This window comes from Dioscorea cayenensis, chromosome 8 (genome assembly GCF_009730915.1).
Source record: "Dioscorea cayenensis subsp. rotundata cultivar TDr96_F1 chromosome 8, TDr96_F1_v2_PseudoChromosome.rev07_lg8_w22 25.fasta, whole genome shotgun sequence".
Lineage (NCBI taxonomy): Eukaryota > Viridiplantae > Streptophyta > Magnoliopsida > Dioscoreales > Dioscoreaceae > Dioscorea > Dioscorea cayenensis.
In genome coordinates this window covers 17093365-17120572 of record NC_052478.1, presented here as the reverse complement: position 1 = coordinate 17120572, position 27208 = coordinate 17093365, and the positions used below count along the sequence as shown (strand labels likewise).

General features: G+C 37.8%; 1 protein-coding gene and 1 pseudogene across 1 annotated transcript; one reads left to right on the top strand and one right to left on the bottom strand.

The window, feature by feature from the left end:
* The first annotated feature begins 1873 nt into the window (after nucleotides 1–1873).
* On the top strand, nucleotides 1874–4490 carry LOC120267342 (glutamate receptor 2.7-like). Its single transcript, XM_039274995.1, has 3 exons — nucleotides 1874–2944; nucleotides 3416–3725; nucleotides 4069–4490. The coding sequence occupies exons 1-3, from the start codon at nucleotides 1874–1876 to the stop codon at nucleotides 4488–4490; spliced, it is 1803 nt and encodes a 600-aa protein (XP_039130929.1).
* The window catches only part of LOC120267014, a 31600-nt pseudogene continuing 8024 nt past the window's right edge, over nucleotides 3633–27208 (bottom strand).

Sequence of the window (27208 nt, the reverse complement as noted above, 5' to 3'; positions counted from 1 at the left end):
ATCAGCAATATGAGTACGAATATCAAGAGTGACCGTCTGACAGATCATCATCTTGGTCGTAGAATCGTCAGCATCCCATTTCCCAAATTGCTGCTCAAATGCCAGAAGAAGAGCAGAAGCCTCGGTGGAGAGAATGGTGTCAGGGAGAGAAGGGACAGTAAGAGCAGGACATGGACCCTCAACATGGCGAAGAACACAGATGCCATCTAGAATACGCTTGATAGTGAGTCGCCAAGCAATTTAGTTGGTACCGTCAAGAACCACATCTGAATGATGGAGATTGCGGTGACGCATCTCAGGTAGCACCCCACTAAATCCATAAGCATCCATAATATTTACCTCTTTTGTTTTACGAGTACAGTAAAAAATCAAATCAATGTCTTGGTTTTTTAATGGAATGAGTCACTTCAATTTGTCTTCATATGCTTGGAAAAGACTCAAAGCCTTTATTCTGGGGTAAAGATAGAAAAAGAGGTGGAGGCTAATCGACAGGACGGCGATCAGCAGCGTTCGGCGAGCAACGGCGACCGGCTGGCTAGCGACACGGGCAGGGAAACGCCGCTGGGAGCAAGCAGAGCACGGGCGCTGTGGCTTGACGTGGGTGTCGGGCACGGCTGCTGGGCGCAGGTGCCGAGCGCGGGTGTCAGACGCGGCGTGGGCACGGCTACTTGGTGAAGGTACTGGGCGAGGTATGGGCGTGGCTGCTGGGCGAGGTCATATGGGCGCGGCTGCTGGGTGCGGGTACCGGGCGAGACGTGGTCGCGGGTGCGGGATGCAGCCGGGCGAGGTCGGGGGCGACGCAGCGCAGCGCGGTGTCGCTAGCGTGGGCGCGGTCCCGACGGCAAGGCGGGGGAGCGGCGATATGCGACTGCGTGATGGGCCTGGGCGCGCGTAAGGGTCGGATTTGGTTTTTTTGAATAAATGAATGAATGGGTAGAGGAAAAGATGAAATGAGAAGAAATAAATGAAGAGGAAAAGACTAGTGAAGTAAAGAGTAGAGAGATGGCCGGAGAGATGGTAGTGGCCGGAGGAAAATACCTAGTCTGATACTATGTTAGAAGAGGGAAGTAAGATAGAAGAGAAAAGAATAGATAGATCAATGCTCATCCATTACTCAATAGCAAGTGTCATCATGGGGTTACATATAGAGGCCAATGATACAAGTATACCCATGTATATACATACATACATACATCTAATATACATACATACATCTAACAGAAGGCAGCTGCAAACTGGCCTTGAAGTGGTTGCACAACTCTTTAATAGTTTCACTTACAAATTTTTCCTTAATATAAGGTCCAGCGGTGAAGAGGTCCTCCATGCCGCTTCCATTGGTAATCTCATTTTTATTTTAAGAACATAACAAATAACTTCCAAAGTTAAGCTATTATTTTTCAAATTAATTAGGTTATCTGGACATGTATTTAAACTGTTCTTTGGCTAATTATATAACAACAAGTGAACTCATCAACCAATAGGGAGCAGCAGCCATCGTCAGCTCAGGAACATCACAACAAGTGGCTATTGTGGCTGATGTTGAACGAAGAACAAAAACTCCAGTGATCTCCTTGACCACAACACCTTTGGTTCCCATGCCATTTTTTTGGGAAGAGGAGCGAGGCAAACTCACTAGAAACCCCAGGGACGTGCACAAGCCTCGGTAGAACAAGTGGGGACGGGGTCACGCTCACGTGGGCGCAAGAACCACCCGTACAAAACCACCATTCACAACTCACAGAAATGTGCCCTCAGCTGAGAATCGAACTCTCACCACTCGGTGAGAGCTCTATCGGCGACCCGTGTACCAATAGACCCGAAAGTCGTTGGCATTCCCAGGCCATATTTTGTCCAAATGTCATATTCCTCCTTAATGATTGTTTGTTGCGTTGTTGATCTCATTAGATCTTACGACTGGCGAAGTGCTATTCTTTTGTATGAGGAGGATGATGACTATGGTAGCATTTCCGGTGGCATTATCACATCCCTATCTAATGCCCTTCAAGGTGTCGGAGCTGTGATTGACGAGATTGTTTCATTCCCTCGTTTGGATTCGTCCCTCACCGTGAAAGATATAGTGGGGAAGGAAATGGAGAAGGTCGTTGTTAGTCAGTGTTGTAGGGTTTTTGTCATCCTGCAGAGCTCGCCATTGTTGATTTTTCATCTCTTTGAGGAGGCTCAAAGATTGGGACTTATGGAAGCAGGCAACACATGGATTGTTGTTGCTGACAGTGGTGTAAATAGCATCCTTGAATTGGAAGAAAAGCTCTCTTTTTCTTACTTCTCTTCTAACGTACAAGGAGTAATAGGGGTCAAGCCCTACTTCGAGGAAACTTCAATGAACTTTCAAAGGTTTTATTCAAGATTCAGAAAAAGGTACCCAACAAAACATCAAGAACTTAGAATCTCTGCAATGCATGGTCATGATGCAATCCACGCAATCACTCTAGGGATTGCTGAAAGCAAGAAGAGAAGGACAACATTATTGGAAGGGATCCTCGCAAGTAAGATTGAGGGGCTTACTGGTTCCATACTGTTTGGAAATGATGGAATTCGTCTACTGGAGAATAACTCATTGGCATTTCAGGTTATTAACTTTGTAGGCAAAAGTTACAGAGAGATGGGATTCTGGTCAGAAGGTTTTGGATTATGCAAACAAAAAGATGTGAGCGTTAATTCTTTGTTGCCAGTGTTTTGGCCTATGGAGCAAATAAAGGTTCCGGGAGGATGGGGTAAGCTGAGAGTTGAAGTCCCTGGCAACAATGTCTTTGATGGTAGTTTTGTTAAGGTAGAGTATGATCACAATGGAAGACCGAGTTTTGTGGGCGGGTTTTGCATTGATGTCTTCAAAGCGAGTTTGAACAAATTGAAGTATCACATTGATTTTGAGTTCCTACCATTCAATGGAAGCTACGATGATCTTATTCAACAAGTAGCCTTGAAGGTTAGTCAGCAGTTCCGTTCAACTAGTCATCTTTGTTTTCAAAGAAATAAAAAATAATTCAACATTTTTTTTTTAAGACTATATATTATAAGGCATTATTATGACTTGATGCATAATTCAGTCCACACATCTAACTCATTCATTAAGGAGCAACTTTTAAAGTGGAAAAACTAAGGGACATTGGGTCATTTTCCTTTTGCTGTATTTCGGATGGGCCAAACCCCTGCTGCATAAATCAAATATTTCATTTCATCCGGACAGCTCACGGTGGTGGAGTCGGATCAAAAGAGTAACGCCTTTTAGGCCTGTCACTAGGACGAGGAGTCAAATTAATTGTTAATGAATAAAATTATTAACTAGGTTAGCAAGCAATTAATTATTACTAGTACAAAGTGTAGATTAAACTAAAAAAAAATGTTTGAATTGGAATTAATCAAAGTGAAACATAATTCATAACCTGAATTTTTCCAGAGATTTGATGTTGCTGTTGGTGATATCACAATCTTGGCTGATCGTATGCCCTTTGTCGATTTCACGTTGCCATTTACTGAATCAAGCATTGGGATGTTGGTGCGAACCAAAACCAGTGGATATGCTTGGATGCTGTTGAAGCCATTTTCAAAGGGATTGCTTGGTTTGATTGTTGCTTCTTTCATCTATACCACCCTCATTGTCTGGTATTTGGAAACGCGATCAATTAATCTCAACTCAACAGGTGCCGAGAAAGTCCGATTTTCAACAACACTTTGGCTCATGTTCTCCACCATCTTCTTCCCTCTAAGTAAGTTTACTTTTTCACTAGTTCAACAAGCATAAACTAAGAAGAGATATTGTATAAATTTTTCTTCTTCAAAACAAATATAAAGTCATTCTTAGCTTTTGTTCACCTTTGTACTTTTTAAAAATTTCAATATAACCATTATACCTTGCTTTTTTTTCTTCTCTTTACTTTTTGTAGGAACAAAAATGAAACGAAAGGCAAACTGTAGAGATGAAAATAAACATTAAATAAAGTACAAGAACAAAAAACAACTTTATTATTTTAGAATAATCCTAAATAAAATATTGTTTTAATCATTTAAAAGCCATAGATTTTTGACATAGAATTTAATTTCAAACTGCAGATAAGATTCATAGCAGCTACACTAAATTTGTTATGGTTGTATGGCTCTTTGTCGTGCTGATTATTACTCAAACATTCACTGCTAGTTTGAGCTCTATACTGACAACTGAAAAGCTCAAGCCAAAACTGGGCATCAACGGTATTATCGGCGTCAATTCAGGCTCAAAGTATTTGATCAAATACTTGGAGAATGTAATCCATTTCCAAGGTCAAAATATTCGAGAGATTATAAAGATAGAAGACTACCATAATGCATTTCAGAGTGGAAAGATCAGTGCAGCTTTTATGGAAATGCCCTACATGCGCTTATTTCTCTCGTTATATAAAGACTACACCATCTATGGAGAGAGCCAGAAATTGGGCGGCTTTGGCATTGTAAGTGGTACTAACTTCAAGTTTCTCTCTTTCCAACACATGCATTAAGAAAGCTTATTCTTTAAAAAATAAATCATTGACCAAAGTATTACCTGCTAGAAGCGAATTTTCTATAAATCCTAATATTTCAAACTTATATATATAAGGCAACACGTTGGTTTTTTTTCACCAAGGTGCTCAGCGAGGGCAAGGAAAGGAACCTGAAATTTGCCTAGGCTTTAATTGCAAGAGTAAACATGATCTCAATGTCACTTTTGGCAAGTTCTTTAGCTATTTGGTCACTCAACAAGGTGGCAGCCCCCTGTTAGCTAAAACTAGAATGAATCCCACCCTCTGCGAACAAAATTGGCACAAAGCTTGTGAACGTTTGTGCCCTTACATATGCTTATAACCTTGCCTCTTTGAATATTTTAAAAGGAAAAATTGCTAATTTCCATATCTAGAATCTATCTAATTGCCTTAGCAATTTTCCTATTACACCAAGATGGAAGGTGCACCATGGATTGGTTGAAATTTGTGCTTTGACCAATAAGATCCATGTAGATATGTAAACAAAATCTAAGGCACCTAGCAGAAGATCTAGATGCCCCAGTGAGGTGTTTGAAACTCCATATTAATCTGGAATCAAAACCAGAAATCATGTTTTTTTGCCAAGATGAGCAGCCTAGACGCTAAGAAAGGCAGAGGCGTGCACAAGCCTCGGCGAAGCAAGTGGGAGTGGGACCCGTGCACACATGAACGCTAGAACCACCCGTACACAACCACTACTCACACTCCCAGAAATGTGTTCTCAGCCAAAATTTAAACTCTCACCACTTGTGAAGGGTTCTATTGGGGACCCGACTACCAATAGACTACTTGGTCATTGACAACCAAAAATCATATTTTTGTGAAGAGCAAAGTTTAACATAGCAAAGAGATTTTGGGAAGCTCAAATAAAAAGGTAAGGTGCCTATATAGTGTCCCCTTGACTAATACCCCTACAGGCACTAATCCACTTGGATGATCATTTATTGAGAAGGAAAAACCGGTAGTGGAGACACATGCCTTGATCCCAGAAATCCATTGCTCAAGAAAGTACATTTTCAATAAGGTATCAAGAATAACATTCCACTCTATCTTAATCGTAAGCTTTTTTCATATTGATGTTCATCCTAGGGGGCTTTGAGTGTCATTTTCAATCGAATGAACTACCTCTTGAATGACTATGATTTTATCCACATATGACCTTCCAACCAAAAAACAACACTGCTCTAACCCAATGATGTTGTAAATAACCTTTTTGAGATGATTTAAAAGCAATTTAGAAAGAATTTTATAATTGACATTGCAAACAAAAATGGGTTTATAATTAGTCACAACCATAGGAGCATTATGTTTATGAATCAATACAATATAAGTGTTACCTCACAAGACAAGCAGTTGAACAGTTTGAAAAGAGAATTCTCACCCTAAAAAGATATTTCCCAACAGTTTGCCAATAATAGAGTAGAAGTCAATATTGAGACCGTTAGGACCAAAGCCTTTTACTTTTAGGCATGCTCCTAATAGTGTGATAAACCTCCTTTCTAGTTACTAGTTCTGGTCAAAAACTCCCAATCACTGTCATTAAATGAAATTAGATCATTAGGTAGGGTATTAAAAATGTCCATCACAAAGTAGTTATTGGAGGTTTGCCAAAGATTAAAGTAAAAAAAAAAAATAATGAAGTAACTTTCAATATCATGTTGCTCATTGAGCATCCTCCTATTATCTTCCTTCAAAGAAGTAATTCTATCATGCTTCGATGCATTTTGATTGAATTATGGAAAAACTTGGTGTTAAGGTCCCCATTTTGAATCCACAACACCCTAGCCCTTTGAGCCCACTAAACAAAGTTCTAAGAGCACCTTGTTGGTGAAATTTAGACCAACAAAAGAATCCAACTCTAGATGCCTAATATTTGATTCAGTATTATGCAATTCTTCATCTACGGAGGGCATGCCCTTGGGTATACAATTGATATGGAAATGATTAGTTCTGCAAACCAACTTAGAAAAAATAGACAAGAGGGGAAAGGGGATTAATAACACTAATGTTACCATGACAAGCCTTATCAATAGAACAATTGTAAACCTCATAATCAAACCAATAATTCTCAAATTTAGAAGTTTTGTTTTTCTTATAAGTGTTAAAACATGCACTTAGAAACATGGGCATGTGATCAAAAGAAGTCGTAGATAAATGCTTGTTAGTTTAAGTATCAAAATAAGCAATCCACTCAGCATTTGCTAAGAATCTATCAACTCTACCCCCATGCTAGACCAAACCCATTTGATCATTGCACCAATTGAAAATATTACCAGAAAAACCTAGATCAATTATATGATTTTGCAAAATAAAATCATTGCACAGAGAAGATTTGATAGCATCATACGCAAAACCGCTACCGTGATGCTAAGAATCACAAGTAATGTCATTAAAGTTACCTACCAATAACCAAGGAAAATTAATAAGAGCCATATCGGAAAGCCTTTGCCCAGCTCTTTTTAAATAGTAACAATTTGAGAATCATAAACGACGAAAACAATCCAGTGCTGACGCTTGCCTGAGGAGATGACTATAAGTAAATCATTTCTAAAACAAGCCACTAAAGTGACCATAACAAGATTGCGATTCCAAAGCACCATGATGCCACCTAACATCCCAACTGCCAAAATCACAACCTGCTCCCAATGGCGAGCAAACTTGTAAGAAAACAAGGGATCTGACAACATCAGCTTGAATCTTTACAAGACAAAAAATGAGGTTTAGTGTCTGTGACAGTTCTTGATTCAATTATAAGCTTTAAGATTAGAGACCCCTCTACAGTTCAAGCATAGAATCCCTAAGGAATCCATAAGAAAATGGATGCAAAAAAAAAAACAAAAAACAAAAAACAAAAATCAAAAAAGAAAAAAAGGAAAAACTAGAGGATAGAAAGTATTCCTATCAATAGAGCTCATTTAGAGGTAGAATTTAGCCGCGGCCCTTCTTGAGGCAAGATCTTTGTCTTGACTACTCCCTCCTAGCAAGGGCTTCTTATTTAGCTTCATTTTGAAATATCATCCACTGGGATAGAAGATTCTTTGATGATATCCTCATCTACAGCATCCTCCATGCAATCATCATCTCCGGGGTTATCCTCCATGAGGTCTTCTAACTGGGAATCCAAAGGTTTGAAGAAGGGCTTCATCTCCATGGTGACCTTGTCCACAAGCATCGCATGTGTACCAAAGTCATCACACCTTGCATTGGATTTTATTTCTGTAGAAATCCTGCTAGGTGACATTAGGGGTGTCAAACGGGCCAGCCCGGCCCAGGCCCACAACGGCCCATGCACTATGCATGCTCGGGCCGGCACGGCCCGTCTAAAAATCGTGCCGGGCCGGCACGGCCCGCCAACCACCAAGGTCGGCCCAGCACATGGCCCGGCCCAGTTATATTATATTTTTATTTTTTATTTTAAACCCCAAAAATATAAAAAATACCCTAAAATTGCTAAAAAATATAAAAAAATATCCTAAAATTCAAAAATATAGAACAAAAAACCTTATTGACTAAAAAAACAAAACATATACCAAAAAAAAAAATTTTAAAAAAAAACTTACATTTAGCGTGTCGGGCCGCAAACCCCTAGCCCAGCACGGCCCGGGGTTTGGGCCGTGCCTGGCCCAAGCACGGTACTGTAGCACTCTGCTTGGGCCAAGCACGGCCCAACTCGTGTCGGGCCCGGGCCGGCACGGCCCGTTTGACTAGGTGACAATGAGGAGATGAGAAGCAAGGCAGAGGAATCAACACCAAGTTGCTCAGACTTCTCCCTTCTTGTCCCATTTACCCACCTCTATATATGGCTATAGGCTCATTTCTTTTTTTTTGGTTATGAGCTTATTTTAAAATTAGAATTTTTATATGTAAAAATATTTTAAATATTGATTTAGTTATTATTAATGCACATGTAAATATATAAATCTCTACAAAATCAGCGTTGTATATATTTTCTATGCAATTGCGTATACACCCATGCAAAAAATTGTAATTATTGCCTAGTATAATTTTTACTTTTTAAAATTACATGTTATTAGAGGGTAGGTATGCAAGAAATGGAACTAAATTGTCATATATATATATATATATATATATCATTCATTTTTTTAATACCAGCAAGTACCTATTTACCCACATGTACTGCCCATTTTATTATTGAAATTACAAATAGATAAACTTACAGGTATATGGACATATGATTAAAGAGTCTATGTATATGATGAATGGCAAAGAAATATATATTTGACAACTTGCATTAGAAAATATAATAAAACCCCTATTTCATCGTCCAAATAAACTTTGATATTCATAGATGGAGTTAAATTTCATTTTCGTAAGCATTATTAAACGTGGATAACTTTTAAGTACTTATACGAAAAGAGACGTTTTGAAAGGGCTTTTGCTACTCAGAAGCATGAGAACTCCTTCTGAATAATCTTTATATGCAGGCATTTACAAAAAGTTCCCCACTGGTTGCTGATTTCAATGAAGCAATTCTACAGCTACTGGGGGATGGAACATTGAAGGATTTGGAGAAAAAATGGTTTTCAGTTATTATTTCTAATTGTCCAAGCACTGAGAACTACATAAACACAGATGGAGTGACAATTGATAACTTATGGGGTATCTTCCTTGTTAGATTTTATATTTTTGGTACTAGTGGGCCCTATATGGGCTCTATATGGGATTAGGGGTCTTATACCAAAAAGTCTCAAGACTTAGTGGCTCAACCTCTATACCTATATATAAACACATTACATTTTCTATTACACAACCGATGTGGTACTATATTTCCAACACCCTCCCTCAAGTTCAACTCGGTCGAACTTGCACAGACTTGTACACCAGAGGTCTGTTTACATGGACTTGTACACTACTTGTGTCTCAGAAGTCCTACACACATGGAGGTCATACACACATGGACTTGTACCACATCGGTGGCTCCACTATATTTCTCTGATACCATGTTAGATTTTTATATTTTGGTACTAGTGGACCATATATGTGGGCTTTATATGGGCTTAGGGGTCTTACACCAAAAAGTCTCAAGAGTTAGTGGCTCAACCTCTATACCTATATATAAACCCATTACATTTCTATTACACAACCGATGTGGTACTATATTTCCAACATTCTTATTAACCAGTGGCACTACAACCATAGTCTTCCTTTGCGCCATTAGTGATACCCTCCAAGGGCATCAATAAGAGATGGATGTAAAAGGCTTTGGAGATCAAACAAATTTTGGATGTGTTTTTCAAGGGAATGCTCTTCTTCAAGTTCTACTAACTCAGAAGGCAGGATAAATCATGTTCATGCACTTGAATCTCAGGAGGGTTTGTCTGCCACTACACAACATCATGTGCAATGACATGAATAAGAAATGATTATTTTGGTTTATGTATACTTCACCATTATATACTTTTTATTGGGACCTATTAAGTGATAATGAGTACTATATAAATGGTTTTTAAACATTACTGATGGGAAGACGTTGCAATGCTATATACAAATTATGCTATAGATGGCCTTTGAGCATACACATACAAAAACCTAACCAACATAAATTTTACTTAACTTTTTCAAATATCATAGCACTTGAAAGATTTTTAAAGATGAAATCACCAATGCTAAACCTTGAAGCCTTTGATACTAAGCAGATCCAAAATCAGTATTTTCCCAGCTGAATTTTTGTATCAAGACCTATATACCACAGGGACCGGAATATAATGTTTCTTGTCATAAAGTGCTAGAGTAGTTTACTATGTTAACAAGTAATATGAAATTTAACAATTTCTAAGGATAAACTCAACATACCAAATAACTATTGGAAAATCAGCCGATATTGACCAATATTGGAGACTTTCCCTAGACATTCATGTTTAAGCTTCATCAAGCACTGCAGAACAGAAATAACAACAATAAGAAGGGAGAAATACAAGGCTATACAAAAATACAAAATGCTAAAAACTAAAATGACCGCAATTAATATACTAGAGAATTAACTTTTTTTTTAAAAAAAGTAGAATCTTTTATGAACATTTTGCTGGAACTCATTGAAAGATAACAACACCCTTGATGACTGTTCTAATCAAAGAAACTGACTTGCAGTTAAATCCCTGGAAGTAAACATCCCTCTAAAGAACTCAAATAAACAATATCATCCTTACGTTGATAGTCTTGTCCATATCATGACCACTTGTACTCATTGACCTTCCACAAAAGAGAAAAAAAAATCCAACTCATTTATTAAGCATTACAGCTTCAAGAACACAGCATGAGAGTTTCAATAATTCTTCAGCCCTAGATTGAACTCCAAGCTTAATCATATTCAAATTATGAAGAATATAAAACTGAGACAATTACAGTTCTATCAGACAATTAATTTGAACATGAATCCAAACATATCAATATACGTACTGATTGATTTGAACTCCAAATATTTAGCATGCTTCCTTGCAAACAAATTCAGTCAGACAAAATATTTGATAATTCTCTGTGATCATCATAATTAAATTTCACTTTAACTTTTGAATTTTTTAAATAGTGGTATTATGGACATGTCCCTTTGAAGTTGATCGTAGCCAAATTTCTGTCATAACTAAAGTAAGTCAACAAATTCAATGGCAACTGGAGAATATCAGATAAGTGTTTCTTTTATTTACAAAACAGGTTTATAAGTTCAGATCCTTGGATTATATATGAATGAGAGCAATATCTTGACAAAGTTTGAAGGGACCTCTGCAATGACCATTGAAATATGAATAAACAGGCCATTCTTCTTAAATAATTGATGCAGAGAATTAAAGCAGCGAATAGATTGTTTTGGGGTTCAGAAGCGACAAATCTAATTGCTTCAGGACCATTAAGCCAGAAAGTGAAGGCCTGGGCCTTTTTCCTGGTAAAATTAGTACAAAGCTACCCATTCCTAGTCCAAATAGATGGACTGTCTAGTACAAACAAATCTAAGCTATCAAGAAAATGAAAGTCATCAGCATTTCATTCCCCTTTAAAAGTGATTCCAGGTAAAAAAAAATTCTCACTGTGTTGATTTGGACTCCTGAATAGATCCTTAACCCGTATGACTCACTGGTATATTAAAATTTTGGTTATCTCACTGTGTTAATATGACAGGCAGGAAGATCATGCAACGGAAGCAATCAAAACCAGCTTTGTCAAATAATCAAATTATTCCGGAAAACTCAAACCCAATCTGATTTAAGATCAAGATTGATTCAACCATTTAAGAAATAAGCAAATATCAGAAAGGGTTGGTCTCCCTCAAGCACAGATAAATTATGCTCAATTTGCATTATATTATGATACTACAAGGGAAAATATTTGGACAAGTCACTAGATCCTGATCTGGATGATTAACCATCCAACAGGAAGAATGAATCTCCAAATGCAGCAAAACTAAGTTGGTTAAATCAGCAGACTTGAAAAGGGATTATCAATTCAATGGCAAGGGAGAGAACCAAATTCAAATTCTACATCCCAAACTCCTTACGGCCATTGAAATTCAAACACTCTCGTCTTATTCTCTGCCTACTGGAAGAATCCCTAGGCCAACTTAGGCATCAGACGATCCCCAATTGAAAACCTTCAACCATGAAAACCTTTGTTATACTTTATGTACGTCAGATAAAAAATGCTCGAGGTAGACTTGGCAACTCAAAAACATTAAGATGCACTTCTTGAACCACAGATAACTGCAATCATAGTGAAGGAGTAGGCAAGGTAACATTCAACAATAAAAATAGCATTCCTCAAATGTCTGGTCAAAAAGTTGTCACACAATTGAATGCGAATAAGTTCAAATAAAAGACAAGCAGCTGAAATTTTCTGAAGCTAGAAAAAGTTGGAAAGGAATACCACATCTTGTTTAAAGAACAAACAAAGAGAATATTGAGAACAAATTAATACTTATGTGATATATCATATCAAACAGAACTGGAAAAGACATTCAGATGGAAATTAAAATAATTCTAGTGAGAAGTGAGAACTTACAACTATATTTCCTTCTTACCGACATTGAACTTTGCAATGAAGAAACCAATAGTATCAAGTGTAGATGATGGATCAAACCTCTGAACAAGTTTTGCTTCACTTTCAGTCAACCATTCCCTGCATGACAAGTGGAAGAAAAATAAGAGGTCTAACATGCTGCATAAAAAAATATAATCAGGGTACCAAGGAATGGCCTTTGTCAAATATTGGGAACAGCAGAGGTAGACAAGTGACTGCAGCATATACATCCAGTTCCCGTTTGGAACTTGAACAACATATAGATATACGTCTGGCATATGTACCAGTGCAACTCATGTGGCCTGACCTACAAATGCATTAAGTCTTAAATTCTCTTAAAAATGTGGTCTAGTGCCAAGAACAATGAGTCTCAGCCCATTTATATATGCATTATTGTACTGAAAATGAATTATTTAATATCTATTTTGGCTGCATTTGACGTTTAGTCAACTCTAGCTTAACGTTTTTCTTTTGCAATAAATTTTGTAACACAAAAATACTCTAATTTAATCTATTTTAAAGCTGATGAAAACGAAATTTACTATACTTGTATTATTATTCATTTCTATATCATGAAAAGTAATAACTTGATGATTTATTCAAAACTAAATGTACCTTTATTACAAGAATCACTATTATCAGACTAAGAACACCAACTAATACATTAACCTTTTAATTAACAATGAAATGTTCTCACTTTCTCACTTTCTCACTATCTTGCCTCTAGTTCCCAAAATTATTTATTTATTTACTTATTTGGAAGTTACATTAAATGTTAGCATTGTCCTAATAGAATATTTATCTATATATATGACAACATAAACACCTAGGCAAACCATAAGTGTGAATACTGTTGATGATATGCCCATTTTCAATGAAACATAACGCCATTCTTTGTAAAGTGTCACATGAATAACATAAAATGATGCTGAAGTAGATCAAGGCAGTGTCCATATGTAATTATTTCGTGACTATTATTTGAAGTGACATAATCAATGGTTTTAATAGATTGAGATTAATGACATCTGAAACTAAAGACAACTAGGCTAGCAATTTTTATTTATAACTAACATCAGCTCTAATAATATGCGTATGAGCCTGTTCGCATTCTAAGTGTCATGGAAAACAAAAACAACTTACTCCACAAATTTCCCATCAAACAGGTCACACCAACCAACAAGGCCTGGTCCTCCAATTCTGGGATTCTAGCATATTTTCAAAAGATAAAAAAGACATGTGTTCACAACTTGGATCAAGAATCTGAAGCATTTACTGCATCACCATTGCTAATCATTTATTATGCAATTAAAAACATGGGGTATATCATATAAAACTAACTAATATCTTGATATGTGGATAAAGATGTGCAGCCAATATTACAGCTGTATGCTGACAATGGTTTTAGTTCAGGATGCCTCCCAAGCATTTATTTAACTGCTAAATGCGATGCAATTTTTCCATTCTGAAAGTGAGCTTAAGCAACCCTACCTGAGCAGCCAACGAGAGGAACTCATATTTATCTAAAGCATATTGAACCAAAGCCTCGTTCTCTCCTGGATTTATAGTACATCTGAAATCACAAGCAACACTTTTATTATCAGGGTCAATCATCATGCATCTACTAAAATAGTAGGCACCAATTATGAGTGTGCCCCATACAAAACTATATGCCGCAAAACCCAAATGGTTGATATTCTTCCAATTGATGGAAAACAGTACACAGTATTCCAGTACATCCACAAATTTTTAAAATTAAAAAAAAAACTCAAAGCAGTAAGTGCAAAATTACAAATTGGATTCAACTTTCTCAAACGAAAATAAATAGTCTACATTTGCATATACTGCAGAGATGTATCTGAGTATCCTTTGACGGACATATGCATTACTACATTCTAATTTCTTAAAATCATTTCCAAATGCAGGGAACCATGATGTTTACTGTTTATGATAACACCATTGCTGACCAGTTGCTAATCCTTATGAAAATCTCCTCTCCTGCTCAACTAAATTTGATTAGGAAGATTGATCAAATAGATCTTGATGTCAAGTTTACAGAAATTTATACATAGTAAAAAACATCAATTAGTCACTTTAGTCCAACAAAGCAAGCGTCACATATGCCAAGACAGCAAGGACGACTAACGCTCTAACTAGAAATCATTTAAAAAAAAAAAAACTAAAAGCTCAATAGTGAAAGAAAGAATAAGTGACTGGAGTCAAAAGCAAATGGTGGGCATACATGAGTCAAAAGATGCCATTCACAAGATGGTGATAAATTGAAATTAAAGCATACTGTGCCCATGCAGCATATTACATGAATCTTATAACCAAAAGACAATTAAACTGAGAAACAGTGAAAAATGGCTTGGCGGGTCATGGGACGATCAAACGCACAATTAAGAACGATAGAATACAACTAAAATAAAAAAAAAAAGAAGGTAGAAGAAGGGGAGAGAGAGAGTTGCAATCAAGTGGTTCACAAAAGTCTGCTTGAAGAACCGGCAGAATCCTTTTGGTTGAAAACTAGATACTACTAATGAAGATAAACCAAACTTTCACCACTTCGGATATCATTAAGCATTATTTGAAACTACAGATACACTATAATACCCACTGGTTTAAAAATCAACAAGATATGTGCCAACAATGAGGTTTCTGAGTAAAAGCTTTTTTAAGGAAAAGAAACTAGTTGATGCCAAAGACTATTAGTCAAACACTGCCAACTCAAAAAAGCAGGCTTTCTAAAGAGCATTGAAAATTGAACTAGGTAAACACAAGAAATTGTACTACATACTCATGTAGAGTACACTATGACACCCCCAGGGCGAACTAGTTGAACAGTGCGGTCAAACATCCTTCTCTGATGCTTAGCATGATGCATCAAAGACTCTAATGTCTCCTGAAATTACACAATAGCATGTGAACTTCAAAAAATCCAAGTGAACATAATTTAGAAAGCTTTGTCCAGTGGATGTTAATTCAAACACGGGCATGAATAATTTACCTTATAAACGCAAAAGGCAATTGATTACAATTATTACACTGGCATAAATAAAACAATCATTTTCACAAATGCATGGACACTTTTGCCACATGACATTAAGAAAATTAGTCTTACTTTTCAAAACATTAATTTTTTTTTTAATGACATTTAATTTAAGCTCATCTATATTTTAAAAAAATTACCTTTAACACACATACCATGATACCTAAACCACCATGGGTGTCATGTAACTTAAAAGGTGACATAAGAACCAAATTGAACATTTCTTGCATAATTGGAGAACCAAAACAGACACCCTTTTTTTTTCCTTAGGGGCCAAATGAACAATTAGGTTCACTTGATGGACCAATGGTTGGAACTTTAGGTATAAAAAAGTCAAAAAAATAAAAATATAAAATAAATCAAACTTGGGACTTTACAGGTTGTGTTTGATTCAAATTTTCAGTTAGGATTGAAGATAAAACAAACAATTCGACCAACATGAAAATAAAATCCTAAACTAGATAGCCAATGAATTCAACCAAGCATTAGGGGGGAGAATCAGTTAGCTGGGAGAAAGCCAACAACAACAGCACACAGGATCATAACAAGCAGTTTTATTCATCAAAAGAAGCTCCTTATTCACATCAATCGTGATGTTTATAAAGAGTTAATTATTCACAAAACAAGCAGATCCATAAAACTCTCATGCCTCAATATTTAAATTATAATAAACTTCTATTTAACTCAACTCCGATGTTGAACTCAAGATAAGACTCCATAAGCTATAGATAAGATAACACATGTCCAATCAGACGCATTCTATAATAGACAAGCAAAGTTGGCTTGATTCTCTCTCTGGTATCTTCATCAACAAGCATACACTATAATCTCACCAAATACAACATCATAAATTTCAAGTGAAGGGAAACTATGGAAAGAGAACCAGTCAATCATATAATTGGAAGCTAGTACAAAGATGATAAATCACATCATGGCTCATGCTTTTAAACAGGAAGCTTCTCCCGGAAACATCGCGAGAATATCATGTATAGGTCCAAGTAATTACATATAAAATAAAAGATAAATAAATAGAAATATTTCATGACTTGCATGAAGGGTTCAAAAAAAAGGTTATACTATTTTTTTATTTATATGATATGTTCCTAATTGAATTGAATTTCATTTCATTTTTATTCAAAGAAGAAAAATTCAAATTGCCTACTGTGAAATTATCAGGAAAATACGCTGTCAAATTAAATCAAAAAATAATTCTCAATGTTAAATGGTTCTCATATAGTGTCAGTAATCAACACACACAAAAATGAAATAAGTTCAAGTTTATATTAAAACAAAATCTAAGTAATTGTCGATCATTGTGACTTTATTCTTCTCTTTTTTGACTTGACTCTAATTCCGAACTGTTTGAATTGTGTAAATTTCCAATTATTGACATTGGCAACCTTTCTAAGGCAAATCAATCATAATTCAACTAATGACAATCATAAGTAGAAATGTCATGTTTTTCAGTCATCAATAAACAGTCATCTACAGAATAGTCAACCAATAACCACAAAAAATACAGAACCCAATTTCAATACTGGTGTGTTGCTGATGTTTCAATTCTTTTGACATTTTGAAAGTCACTACATTAACCACATCTGGCTTATAATGGGGAGCAAATAGTCAACCTTAATTTCAAAAATCAGCCAAAATTGAACAAAAATTGGTTCTAACTTCAGTTTCATAAAATAAATCCAAGACAACTAGGTTTCCTAACTTAATACACCCAAAGTTCCGTAATAGCATCAATAAAGTTTCCACAAACAGTCCACCTGCATTAATAACAACTGCAGCCCATGATGTCTATCAAAATGTATGATCATAACTGCCAACATTCCATGGGTGGAAACCAAAAGATTATGAAACCTAAATATTGACCAATGTGATTTTCCAGACATGATTAATATAAGAAAAATATTAATGACCATATAATTCTCGTATTTGTTTCCATGCATATTATCTTCAATGATTATATCTTTTCCATAGATTATTAACAATCTTGCCTTGAATTTCAATAGAGCAATATTTTGTTCATGGATTTAAATCGAGGACACAAGCTTTTGCACATGAATGAACTTTTTTTTCTTTTTGTGTGTGCTTGTGTGGGCAGAGGGAGCTATATTAACTGGCCAGCAAAATCCAGGAGTACAAACAAAGCATGAACAATTTTTGCCAGACAGGAAAATACAGGAAGGAAGATTTATGATAGATTAGAATGTCATCCAACATGACCCCAGTTGACTAAAATGCCCTTGGGAATATGCTTCCCAACATTAATGGTAGAAGCACCACTCCCTAGCATAAACCATCTACTGTATCCCCAAAGGACTCTAGGATTTTGTATACCCAGAGATTTTAGATAATTTAATATTCCATATAATCACCTAGTCATTCTATATGGCATAAACCATATATTGGATGAGTTGATTTTCTTTTATTGATCATAAGTTTTATAGTTTGATATTCGAATTTATTTTGTGCATAGCAATCATTGTGTGATTGACATAATGTCACATTATTATGATTGTACACATAATGAAATTAATTGTATAAATATAATTATAGGGAGCATATAAGTTAGCATTATAAAACAAATAATATCTTACTTTCAGAAAAGTCCATGAAGGCAGTTTAGATGATGAAGGTATTAAAAGATAAGATTGACATAAGACTGTAAATTTAATGGAAAAAGAAATCAGAGGAAGTAGAGAAAGGTTAGTCCATCTTTCCAGAAATTGTTACCTCCCCAGCTAATAATTGAGGTCTCAAACCAAGAGCAGAACATGGGGCATCAAGGAGAACCCGATCAAAACTGTTCGAAAAATGCCCCTTTGAAGTCCTAACTCTACCGCCCATGCAATGATTTTTACCTGGTCCATTTCTTTTGTGGACTGCTTTCATCCTGTCTTCAGATTGATTAAGTTGTTTTTTGCTATCCGTCTTTCTGCCATTTCCTGAATCACCAATTATGTTAGGTTCCAAACAAACTAACAAAACTTTAATGAGGATCATACTTTACTAACATTTCATTGATGATTTAGATGTTTAAACTCTTGAAAGTAAGAAGAGGTCAAAACAAACCTTAAAATATTAAAAAACTCCAAACATGAGCATGTATTGATCATGATGATACAAACTGGAAAAATTAAAATGGTTCCAAATATTTAAAATTAAATATTTGTTCCTGTTAGATTTAGATGCCATAGCATTAAGACAAAGTACATATCAAGTTTTCTCATTCTCTAGAGAAACATCTTAGTACAAATTCAAAGAAATAAGGAAAATCCATTAATATGATGTGTAATACAAGTGTGGCAACAGCCAAATTTTGTGCAATTGAAATTTAAAGCTTCATACATCATGAAGTATACGTTACCAGGAAAATCCATTAATATGATGTGTAATGCAAGTGTGGCAACAGCCAAATTTTATGCAATTGAAATTTAAAGCTTCATACATCATGAAGTACACGTTACCAAGACCAAGCACTCAGTGGAGCTCAAGATTTCGCTTGTTGGAGCACTTCTAGAGTTCAATGTATAAACAGAATTGAATAAAATATCAGGATAAGTTTGGAAGACGCCCACTGTTCCTTACACTGACAATTTCTAAGGATTGGACAGAATTCTTATATTCCCTGCAGTAAAAACAATTAGACCTGGTCAATGTTAATTATTGCTCCAACCTCGAGTGCTTCTAATATATCTCTACAGAAATGGTCATTAAGCTACATCAATGAAAATGCTCACTGTGCACACCAAGATGGACACAACTTTTAATGAACAGAAAAGCAAATAAGAAGAAGGTCTATTCTCTTACCAGTTTGCATCAATTTAGTACCATTCCTGCATTTGGTTATATCATTATTTATCATTTCTCCATTTGGAGATCCCACTGTTCCAGTCACTACAGGATTCAGAACCTCCAGGTCCAAAATTTCAACTCCAACATCCAGAATTTCCTTCACTAGGCAAACAGATTTAAGAGCATCAAGCTTGTATGCATTTATACAGGTCAAACCCATCTCTGTGGCCAACTTCATAATATCCATTACCTGCAATAGAACAAAACTAAATCCACAGCTCATAAAAAGTATTGCTGCAAACTACTTTCTCATCCACCCCAGGGCATTCTTTGATGCACTAAGCAAGACCTGCAACTAAAATGCAGACTCATTCCAAATACAACAATGTCCATGAAGTATCCAATGTTCTCTAAACTGTTCATCAACACCACAAAAGAAGATTGCAAGTTGTGCACTCATCAGATATATTTAAGAATTTCGAACTGTATCATTGTACAATTCACATAATCATGTGAGTAGGTAGCAGACCACACAAACTATGTTCTTACACTTCACACAAAGTAAACAGCTTCCAATACCTGACTTTCCTCAGAAATAGCCTGCTATTAATGTATCATAACAAGAAGAAATCCAAAAACTCTTGGTAAAGACAGTTGGGCAAATGGCTGAAATCAAGCACAAGGAAAAAAAATCATTTCTCAAGATTGATTGCTTTTAATCCATGCTATCAGCATGATGGAATCTTTTTAAGATGACTTCTGCTAACTGCAACTACAGTTCATACAAAAGGATTAGTCTAATAGCCTTGTGAGAGTTATAATTGAACTTGTAGATCAATTTACAAAAGCTTAGCTTGCCCACGTTGTTTGGGTGTAAATTTAAAACTCGGTTTTGTTAAGACAGGGACCCACCACCCTAACTTCCATAACCCTGCGATTCTGAGGGAAGGGTTGGTGGTAGTATATCAACTAGAGAAGCGTCTCACAGGCGATGTGGGACTATGGACCTGAGCCATTGCGTCCCAACACCCCCCCTGGCCCACAGCGGATGTGGGACCCAAGATCCTAATCACGCAGCGTGAACATCTACGATCCATGTTAAGAGCAGGGGACCCACCACCCTAACTTCTCCATAACCGCAGTTACAGGGAAGGGTTGGTGGTAGTATATCAACTAGAGGGAAGCGTCTCCCACAGGCGATGTGGGACTATGGACCTGAGCCATTGCGTCCCAACAGGTTTCTTATATATACTGTCTTCCGCACATTAAAGACTACTTAAGTTTCTTATATCAGATGTGAGTTAGAGATGGTCAGTACCACATTTTCTTATTTTCGCACAATATAAGAGGTTAGGATATGGAAGGGACTGATAAAAGTATCCTTGAATTTCAATTATTTATATTTTCATTAATATTAAAGATCAGTTATTTTTCATTTTGTTTGAAGTTTGGTTATCTAAAACCCTTAACATAGCCCCTTTATGGCTGTGAATCCATAGTATGCAAATTGCATAGAGAATCACCAAGTTGCTAAATAGAGGAAGATGTGGTCAGTATCATAATAGAAGAGCATAAAGTTCCAGATAATATAATTCTCAAAATATACATCTAGTATAAGAATGATTGGAGAATACAGAAAACTGGCTTCTTATAATTAATGCAGATTCATAAATGTGCATCAAGAACCTTGAACACTGAACGAGGGAGAAACAAAGGGAATGTAAATTAGCTCATACATAAATTATTTGCCAAGTAATTTCCAAGTTAGGACAAAATACTGAGCAAATAGATGTGGCACTTGTTAGATGTATTGTTGTATTGTATATATATGTATACATGTATATGTATGTATAGACGTATATGTACACTTATCATGTTCTATATGTAGACCCAAAGGGTCACTCATGTAAGTGTTCAAGCAAGGTACTTTTGTTCCACTATCTTTCCTTCTTCTTATCCTTCCTCTAACATGGTATCAGACGCCTAAGTCTCTCCGGTCACCGCCGTCGGTTGCCATCGCCGACTCTCTCTCTCTTGCCAGTCCCCTCTCTCACTTGCCACGCCGGCTCTCTCCGGGTTGCCGGCTCCTACATTCTTTCTCACCCCAGTTCTTTCTTCCAAAACAAACAAACAGATCCAGGCCACTCTTTGTTCTCTTGCAATTCTCCATCACCGATCACTTCCCTCACTGGCCAACAGTCTCCTTCATCATTTTATTCATTCATTCAAAAATCTTTTTGAAGACTCAAGCCTAGCACTTACCAGCCTTGTTACTTTCTTACAACCATGTATCTCTCTTTTCACCAACAATAAAGCAATTTCCATTTCTTTGGCATTTGCAAAAGCACTTGGGTGCAGTTCAAGATCTGAATTTGCTTCACCAACCCATTTTGCTCTTGGCCAGTTCGCACCAGCTCTCAGCTCGCCACCGGTCCTCCATTGCACAGCCCACCACCACCAGCCCAACAACAATCCACAATTTTTTTTCCCCACCTTTTCCTTACCATGCTTCTCAATGGCATCCGGTTTGAAGCATCTTCCAAATAGCATGTGAAAACTTTGATAGGCCCCATTGATATATTATTATTATTATTTTCACCTAAAAAGAGGCAAGCATGCTGGGCCCTTCCTTGGAGAGTGCTTCCACTTTGCAGGTGGCAACCATATAGTGGGCCCCTTCATATATATATTTATTTATTTATTTAAAAACAAAAAAAAACAAAAAAAAACAAAAAAAACAATATGGGTGTTTCTAGACCCGCTTTTGTTCGTAATGAAGGAACATGTCTCCCGATTTCCTCCACAGGGGGGTCAATACTCTCATTGACTCCCAATTTTCTTCTATGCTTCCGCACGTCACTCACACTGCTGTTTCTTCATCGACTCCACCTCTTCTTCCAACACCTCACTTTACACGGACTTCTCTTGCTCATTGTCTCCTCTGAGATCAACAGTTTTTAGATATGTTCGGCGAGTTCCAGTCAGTTCTATCTAGCGAATCTACCTCCCTCTCTCGGATATCGCGAGTTCCACTCAGATTGATTCATCCGCTTGGGTAATTTACATCCTCTCCGGCTTCTTGACTCTGGGTGCTTCTCTTCACATGACCCCCGATTCCACTCATCGCACCATTCCCATTCACCGTCTCACGTCACCCGTGTTCGCCTTCTTGATGGCACACTTCTTCCTGTTTTCCCTCTTTGGTCATTTCTTTTCTAGTGATTTCTCAATTCCTTCAGTCTCTCATGTTCCTCGTTTATCCATGAATCTTATATCTGTTAGCCAACTTACTGATCATGATTGTCAGGTTATCTTTGACCGTACCTCGTGTCGTGTGCAGGATCGCAGTGGGACGGTGATTGGAACTGGCCATTGTCAAAATGGAGTTTATGCATTGAATTCCCTTCGTCTTCCATCTTCACCTGAACCAGTACATCACTGTTATACTGCAGTTCAGTCTCATCATAAGTGGCATCATCGTCTTGGCCACTTATGTCCGTCTCGTATGTCGTCTCTTGTTCGTCATGGCGTTTTAGGAGCTGTCTCTCCTCCTTCGATGTCATCTGTCTTAGGCGTAAACTTGGTAAGCAACTCCAGCGTCCTTATCCTTTGAGTGTGTCTCGGACTCACGCTCCTTTTGAACTTATTCACTCGATGTTTGGGGTCCCGCTCCCTTTGTCTCAAAAAGGTGGTCATCGCTATTATGTTCTTTTTTTATAGATGACTACACTCGATTCACACGGCTTTATTTTTATGCCTCACCGTAGCGATTATTGTCTATTTATCGCTCTTTTTACTGCTATGATCCATACCCGGTTTTTACGCCTCTATTAAGACCTTTCGGTCCGACTACGTGAGTGAGTACACCTCTCACGCCTTTCGTGCCTTTTTGTCTTCTGAAAGCACCTTGCCTCGATTATCTTGTCACGGGGCTCATCCTCGAATAGGGGTCGTCGAAGGTAAGCATCGTCACATCTTAGAGGCGACACGTGCTCTTCTTCTAGGCGCTTTTTCTTCCTCCTCATTTTTTTGGGTGAAGTCGTCGATTGCATCTGTTTATCTCATTAATCTACAACCCTTCTCTCATCTTAATGGTCGTAGTCCAGGTGAGGGTCTTCATGGGACACCTCCTCGCTATGATCATCTTCGTGTTTTTGGTTGTCGCTGCTTTGTTTTGCTCTCACCTAGGAATAGAACAAAGCTAACAGCCCAGTCTGTTTCATGTGTTTTTCTAGGATATAGCCTTGAGCACAAAGGTTATCATTGTTATGATCCCGTCACTCGTCGTATTCGCATCTCCCGTGATGTCACGTTTGATGAGTCCACACCTTTCTATGCTTCTCCTTCTTCCACTGAGTCCCCATCTCCCACTGTTCCTCTGTCCTTTCTTTTTCCTACCCCTTTGGCTAAGCATAATCCTTCTGTGTCTTTCTCTCCTCCATCATTCAACCCTCCTGCCGAGTTTCCTTCTCACTCCTCTCTTAACCCCTCCCCTCCTTTATCTGTTGAGTCTCCTGCAGTGTCTTCCCCTCCTTTATCTGTTGAGTCTCCTGCTGTATCTTCCCCTCCTCCCTTGCTTCCTCTTCCTCACCCACCTGTTCATTTCACATACCACCGTCGGGATCCCGTAGAGCCTCCATCTCGGTTGGTCATCTCTGACACCTCTCCCACTATCGATCCAGCTCTTGAGGTACACTCTCACACTTATTCTTTCTGCGATCGCTCTACTTTTACATCCCCCTATCCGTTATGCTACGCTAGCACCGATGTTTCGAGATGTCTTTGAGCAGGGAACTTACCGAGAAGCGGTTCGATTACGAGTGGCGGGCTGCCATGGCAGAGGAGCTTGATGCTTTGACTCGGACTCATACGTGGGATCTCGTTCCCCTTCCTCCTCATGCCGTTCCCATCACCTGTCGTTGGATCTACCATGTGAAGACTCGTTCTGACGGGTCTCTCGAGCGCTATAAAGCGCGTTTGGTTGCTCGTGGTTTTCGGCGGGGAGTATGGGCGCGACTATGAGGAGACTTTTTGCCCTCGATAGCTCACATGCACGCCTGTGCGCACTTTTGAGTTCTTGTCTGTCTTTGCTCGTGGTTGGGTTCTTCATCGACTTGATGTGAAGAACGCGTTTCTTCATGGTGATTTGAAGGAGGAGGTTTACATGACTCCTCCCACGGCCTTGGGTGCCCCGGGGTGCATTTGTCATCTTCGCCGAGCTCTTTATGGTCTCAAAGCAGGGCTCCACGGGCCTGGTTTGAGCTGATTCGATACGAGTGGTTAAAAGGCGGTGGTTTCACTCCGAGCATACATGACCCGGCAGTCTTCATTCACTCTTCCTCTCGTGGGCAGACTATTCTTCTTCTATATGTCGATGATATGATTCTTACCGGGTGATGACTTTCGCTCACATTACCTTTGTGTGAGACTTTCTTGATGAGCCCGATTTAGGTCCGCCCGTTACTTCTTGGGTATTGAGATTACATCTCATCCGGATGAGTTACCGTCTCTCTCGGCGTTATACTCATGACCTACTTGCTCGCTCTGGTTTGGTGATACCCGTATTCTTTGCTACAGCGATGGAGTTACATTTGCGACTCGTGCCTCGATGGGATTCCTTTATCGATCCTTCTCGCTATCGACATCCGGGTTGGCGGTTTGGTCTACTTAGCCGTCACCCGTCCTGACATTTCCCATGCAGTTCACATCCTTAGTCAGTTTGTTGCGGCACCCACTACATTCACTATGCTCATCTTATTCGGATGCTGCGATATCTTCGGTGGCACATGATCTACGTGAGTCCGTTCTACTCCCGTCGGTCCACTCTTCAATTGCGAGCCCTATTCCGATGCTACAGGGCGAGTTCTCCCGATGATCGGGTCTACATCATCGGTTACTATATCTTTCTTGGATCTTCTCTTGTTGTTTGGAAGACCAAGAAAGCAGACTCTTGTTGCCAAGTCTAGTCTTGAGGTGAGGTTCGTGCGTTGGCTTCTACCGTCCAGGAGGTGCTTTGGCTGCGTTCCATTCTACAGGACTTTGGTGTACCGATCACATCTCCCATTCCTATCCATTGTGACGATCTTGGAGCCCTTGATTCTTTGCCCGATCCGGTCAAGCATGAGTGACCAAACATATTGGTGTAGATGCACAATTCACACGATGCCGTATGCGTGCCCAGGGTCGTGCCACTTCACTATCTTCCTCACGAGATGCAGGTGGCTGATTTCTTCACCAAGGCACAGACACGTGATCACCATCTATTCATGTTATCCAAACTCAAGACGCACGATCCGCCTTGAGTTTGAGGGGGGGTGTTAGATGTATTGTTGTATTGTATATATATGTATACATGTATATATATGTATAGACATATATGTACACTTATCATGTTCTATATGTAGACCCAAAGGGTCACTCATGTAAGTGTTGAAGCAAGGTACTCTTGTTCCACTATCTTTCCTTCTTCTTATCCTTCCTCTAACAGCACTGATCAAACCTTATTGTGAGATCTATCACAGGCAACAACTTCTCCTTTGTCCTTCATAAGGATATCAATTGCAGTAGTTTTCCCTCCAGGAGCAGCGCACATGTCAAGTATTTTTTCACCTTCTTGGGGTTCTAAGACATTATGATGTTAAACATGAATAGATATGTCACTCCCAAAAGAGTTCCAACAAAGAAAACCGAAAGAACAGAAAACCAAAAAAGAATAAAAACTAATGACACAACAATAATTGGATTGATAGCAAAAAAATAGGTTCACAAAACTGAAACGCAATATTTGGCATAGGGATTGATGGTGGTTGTTATAATGTTTGGTTCTTTACCATTTCAGAAATACATCTATTTATGTCAGCATTACATTATCGCTTTCAGATCCTATGTTCTGTTAGACAACATACATTTTTATTTTCACACATATCTAACTTCAAGTTATTACCAGAATTACCAGAACAAGAATTGTAGTCACATGCATTAAAAAATGATTTCTACCATATTCATAATCGGGGAACTTCAATATCTACATGTACCACAAACCAGGAATCTGGTATGTTTGGGAAACATAATGGGATCTGTACTATTTGAATAAAAACTTTATTTCATTGAATTGAAAAGGGACTTCTTTATTTCATTTGTAAGACTAGTTAAAAATTAAAATAATAAAATCACAAATCAAAAACATTTACATGCTCACAGGTGAAAATAATCTAAACAGAACTCCCACAACCAAGCAGGAACAGGACCACATAATTGAATTTTGTAAAAAAAAAGGACATGAAATAGAAATATTTCATGGATAAAAGAACACAAATAAATGGAATCAGAGAAACATACCCAGAACATTAGCAGTAACAATGCTGGGTAAGTTTTGTAGGAATATCTCTCCTTCGAGAATATCTAAGAGAAAAAAGGAAGAATGTCAGTAAACATGCCCAAAAAAGGCAAGATGTTATTCTCTCAGTAGAAGTAGTGTCGCAATTCTAACAAATATATAAACAACCTTAGCAGAAAAACTTGCAACAGTTACATAAGAAAGTAAAGTAAATAACTAAATAACCTCGTGAGAGCCAATAGTTTCGCTGACATTAAAGGAATCACATATGAAAATAGGTTTCCTTTGATGGCTTTGTGATGAATCATTTTTAACAGTCATCGGCAGCTGATCAAAGAAATAAAGGTTGAAAGCTATGCCGACTTCTTCGTATGCACATAACCCCTGAAATATTTGCCCAGAATAGAAAGAAGGTAAGGCAACATGCCCAATATAGTCAACCCATGGTTAACCATGCGTTAGAGTTTCTGATTGACCTCTAATTGA

Bases quoted from the DNA above. Each gene is read 5' to 3' on its own strand.
- LOC120267342 (XM_039274995.1), top strand. From the start codon at position 1,874: ATGATTGTTTGTTGCGTTGTTGATCTCATTAGATCTTACGACTGGCGA. The intron at 2,945-3,415 runs GTTAGTCAGCAG...GAATTTTTCCAG, and splicing joins TTCAACAAGTAGCCTTGAAG to AGATTTGATGTTGCTGTTGG. The intron at 3,726-4,068 runs GTAAGTTTACTT...TTCAAACTGCAG, and splicing joins CACCATCTTCTTCCCTCTAA to ATAAGATTCATAGCAGCTAC.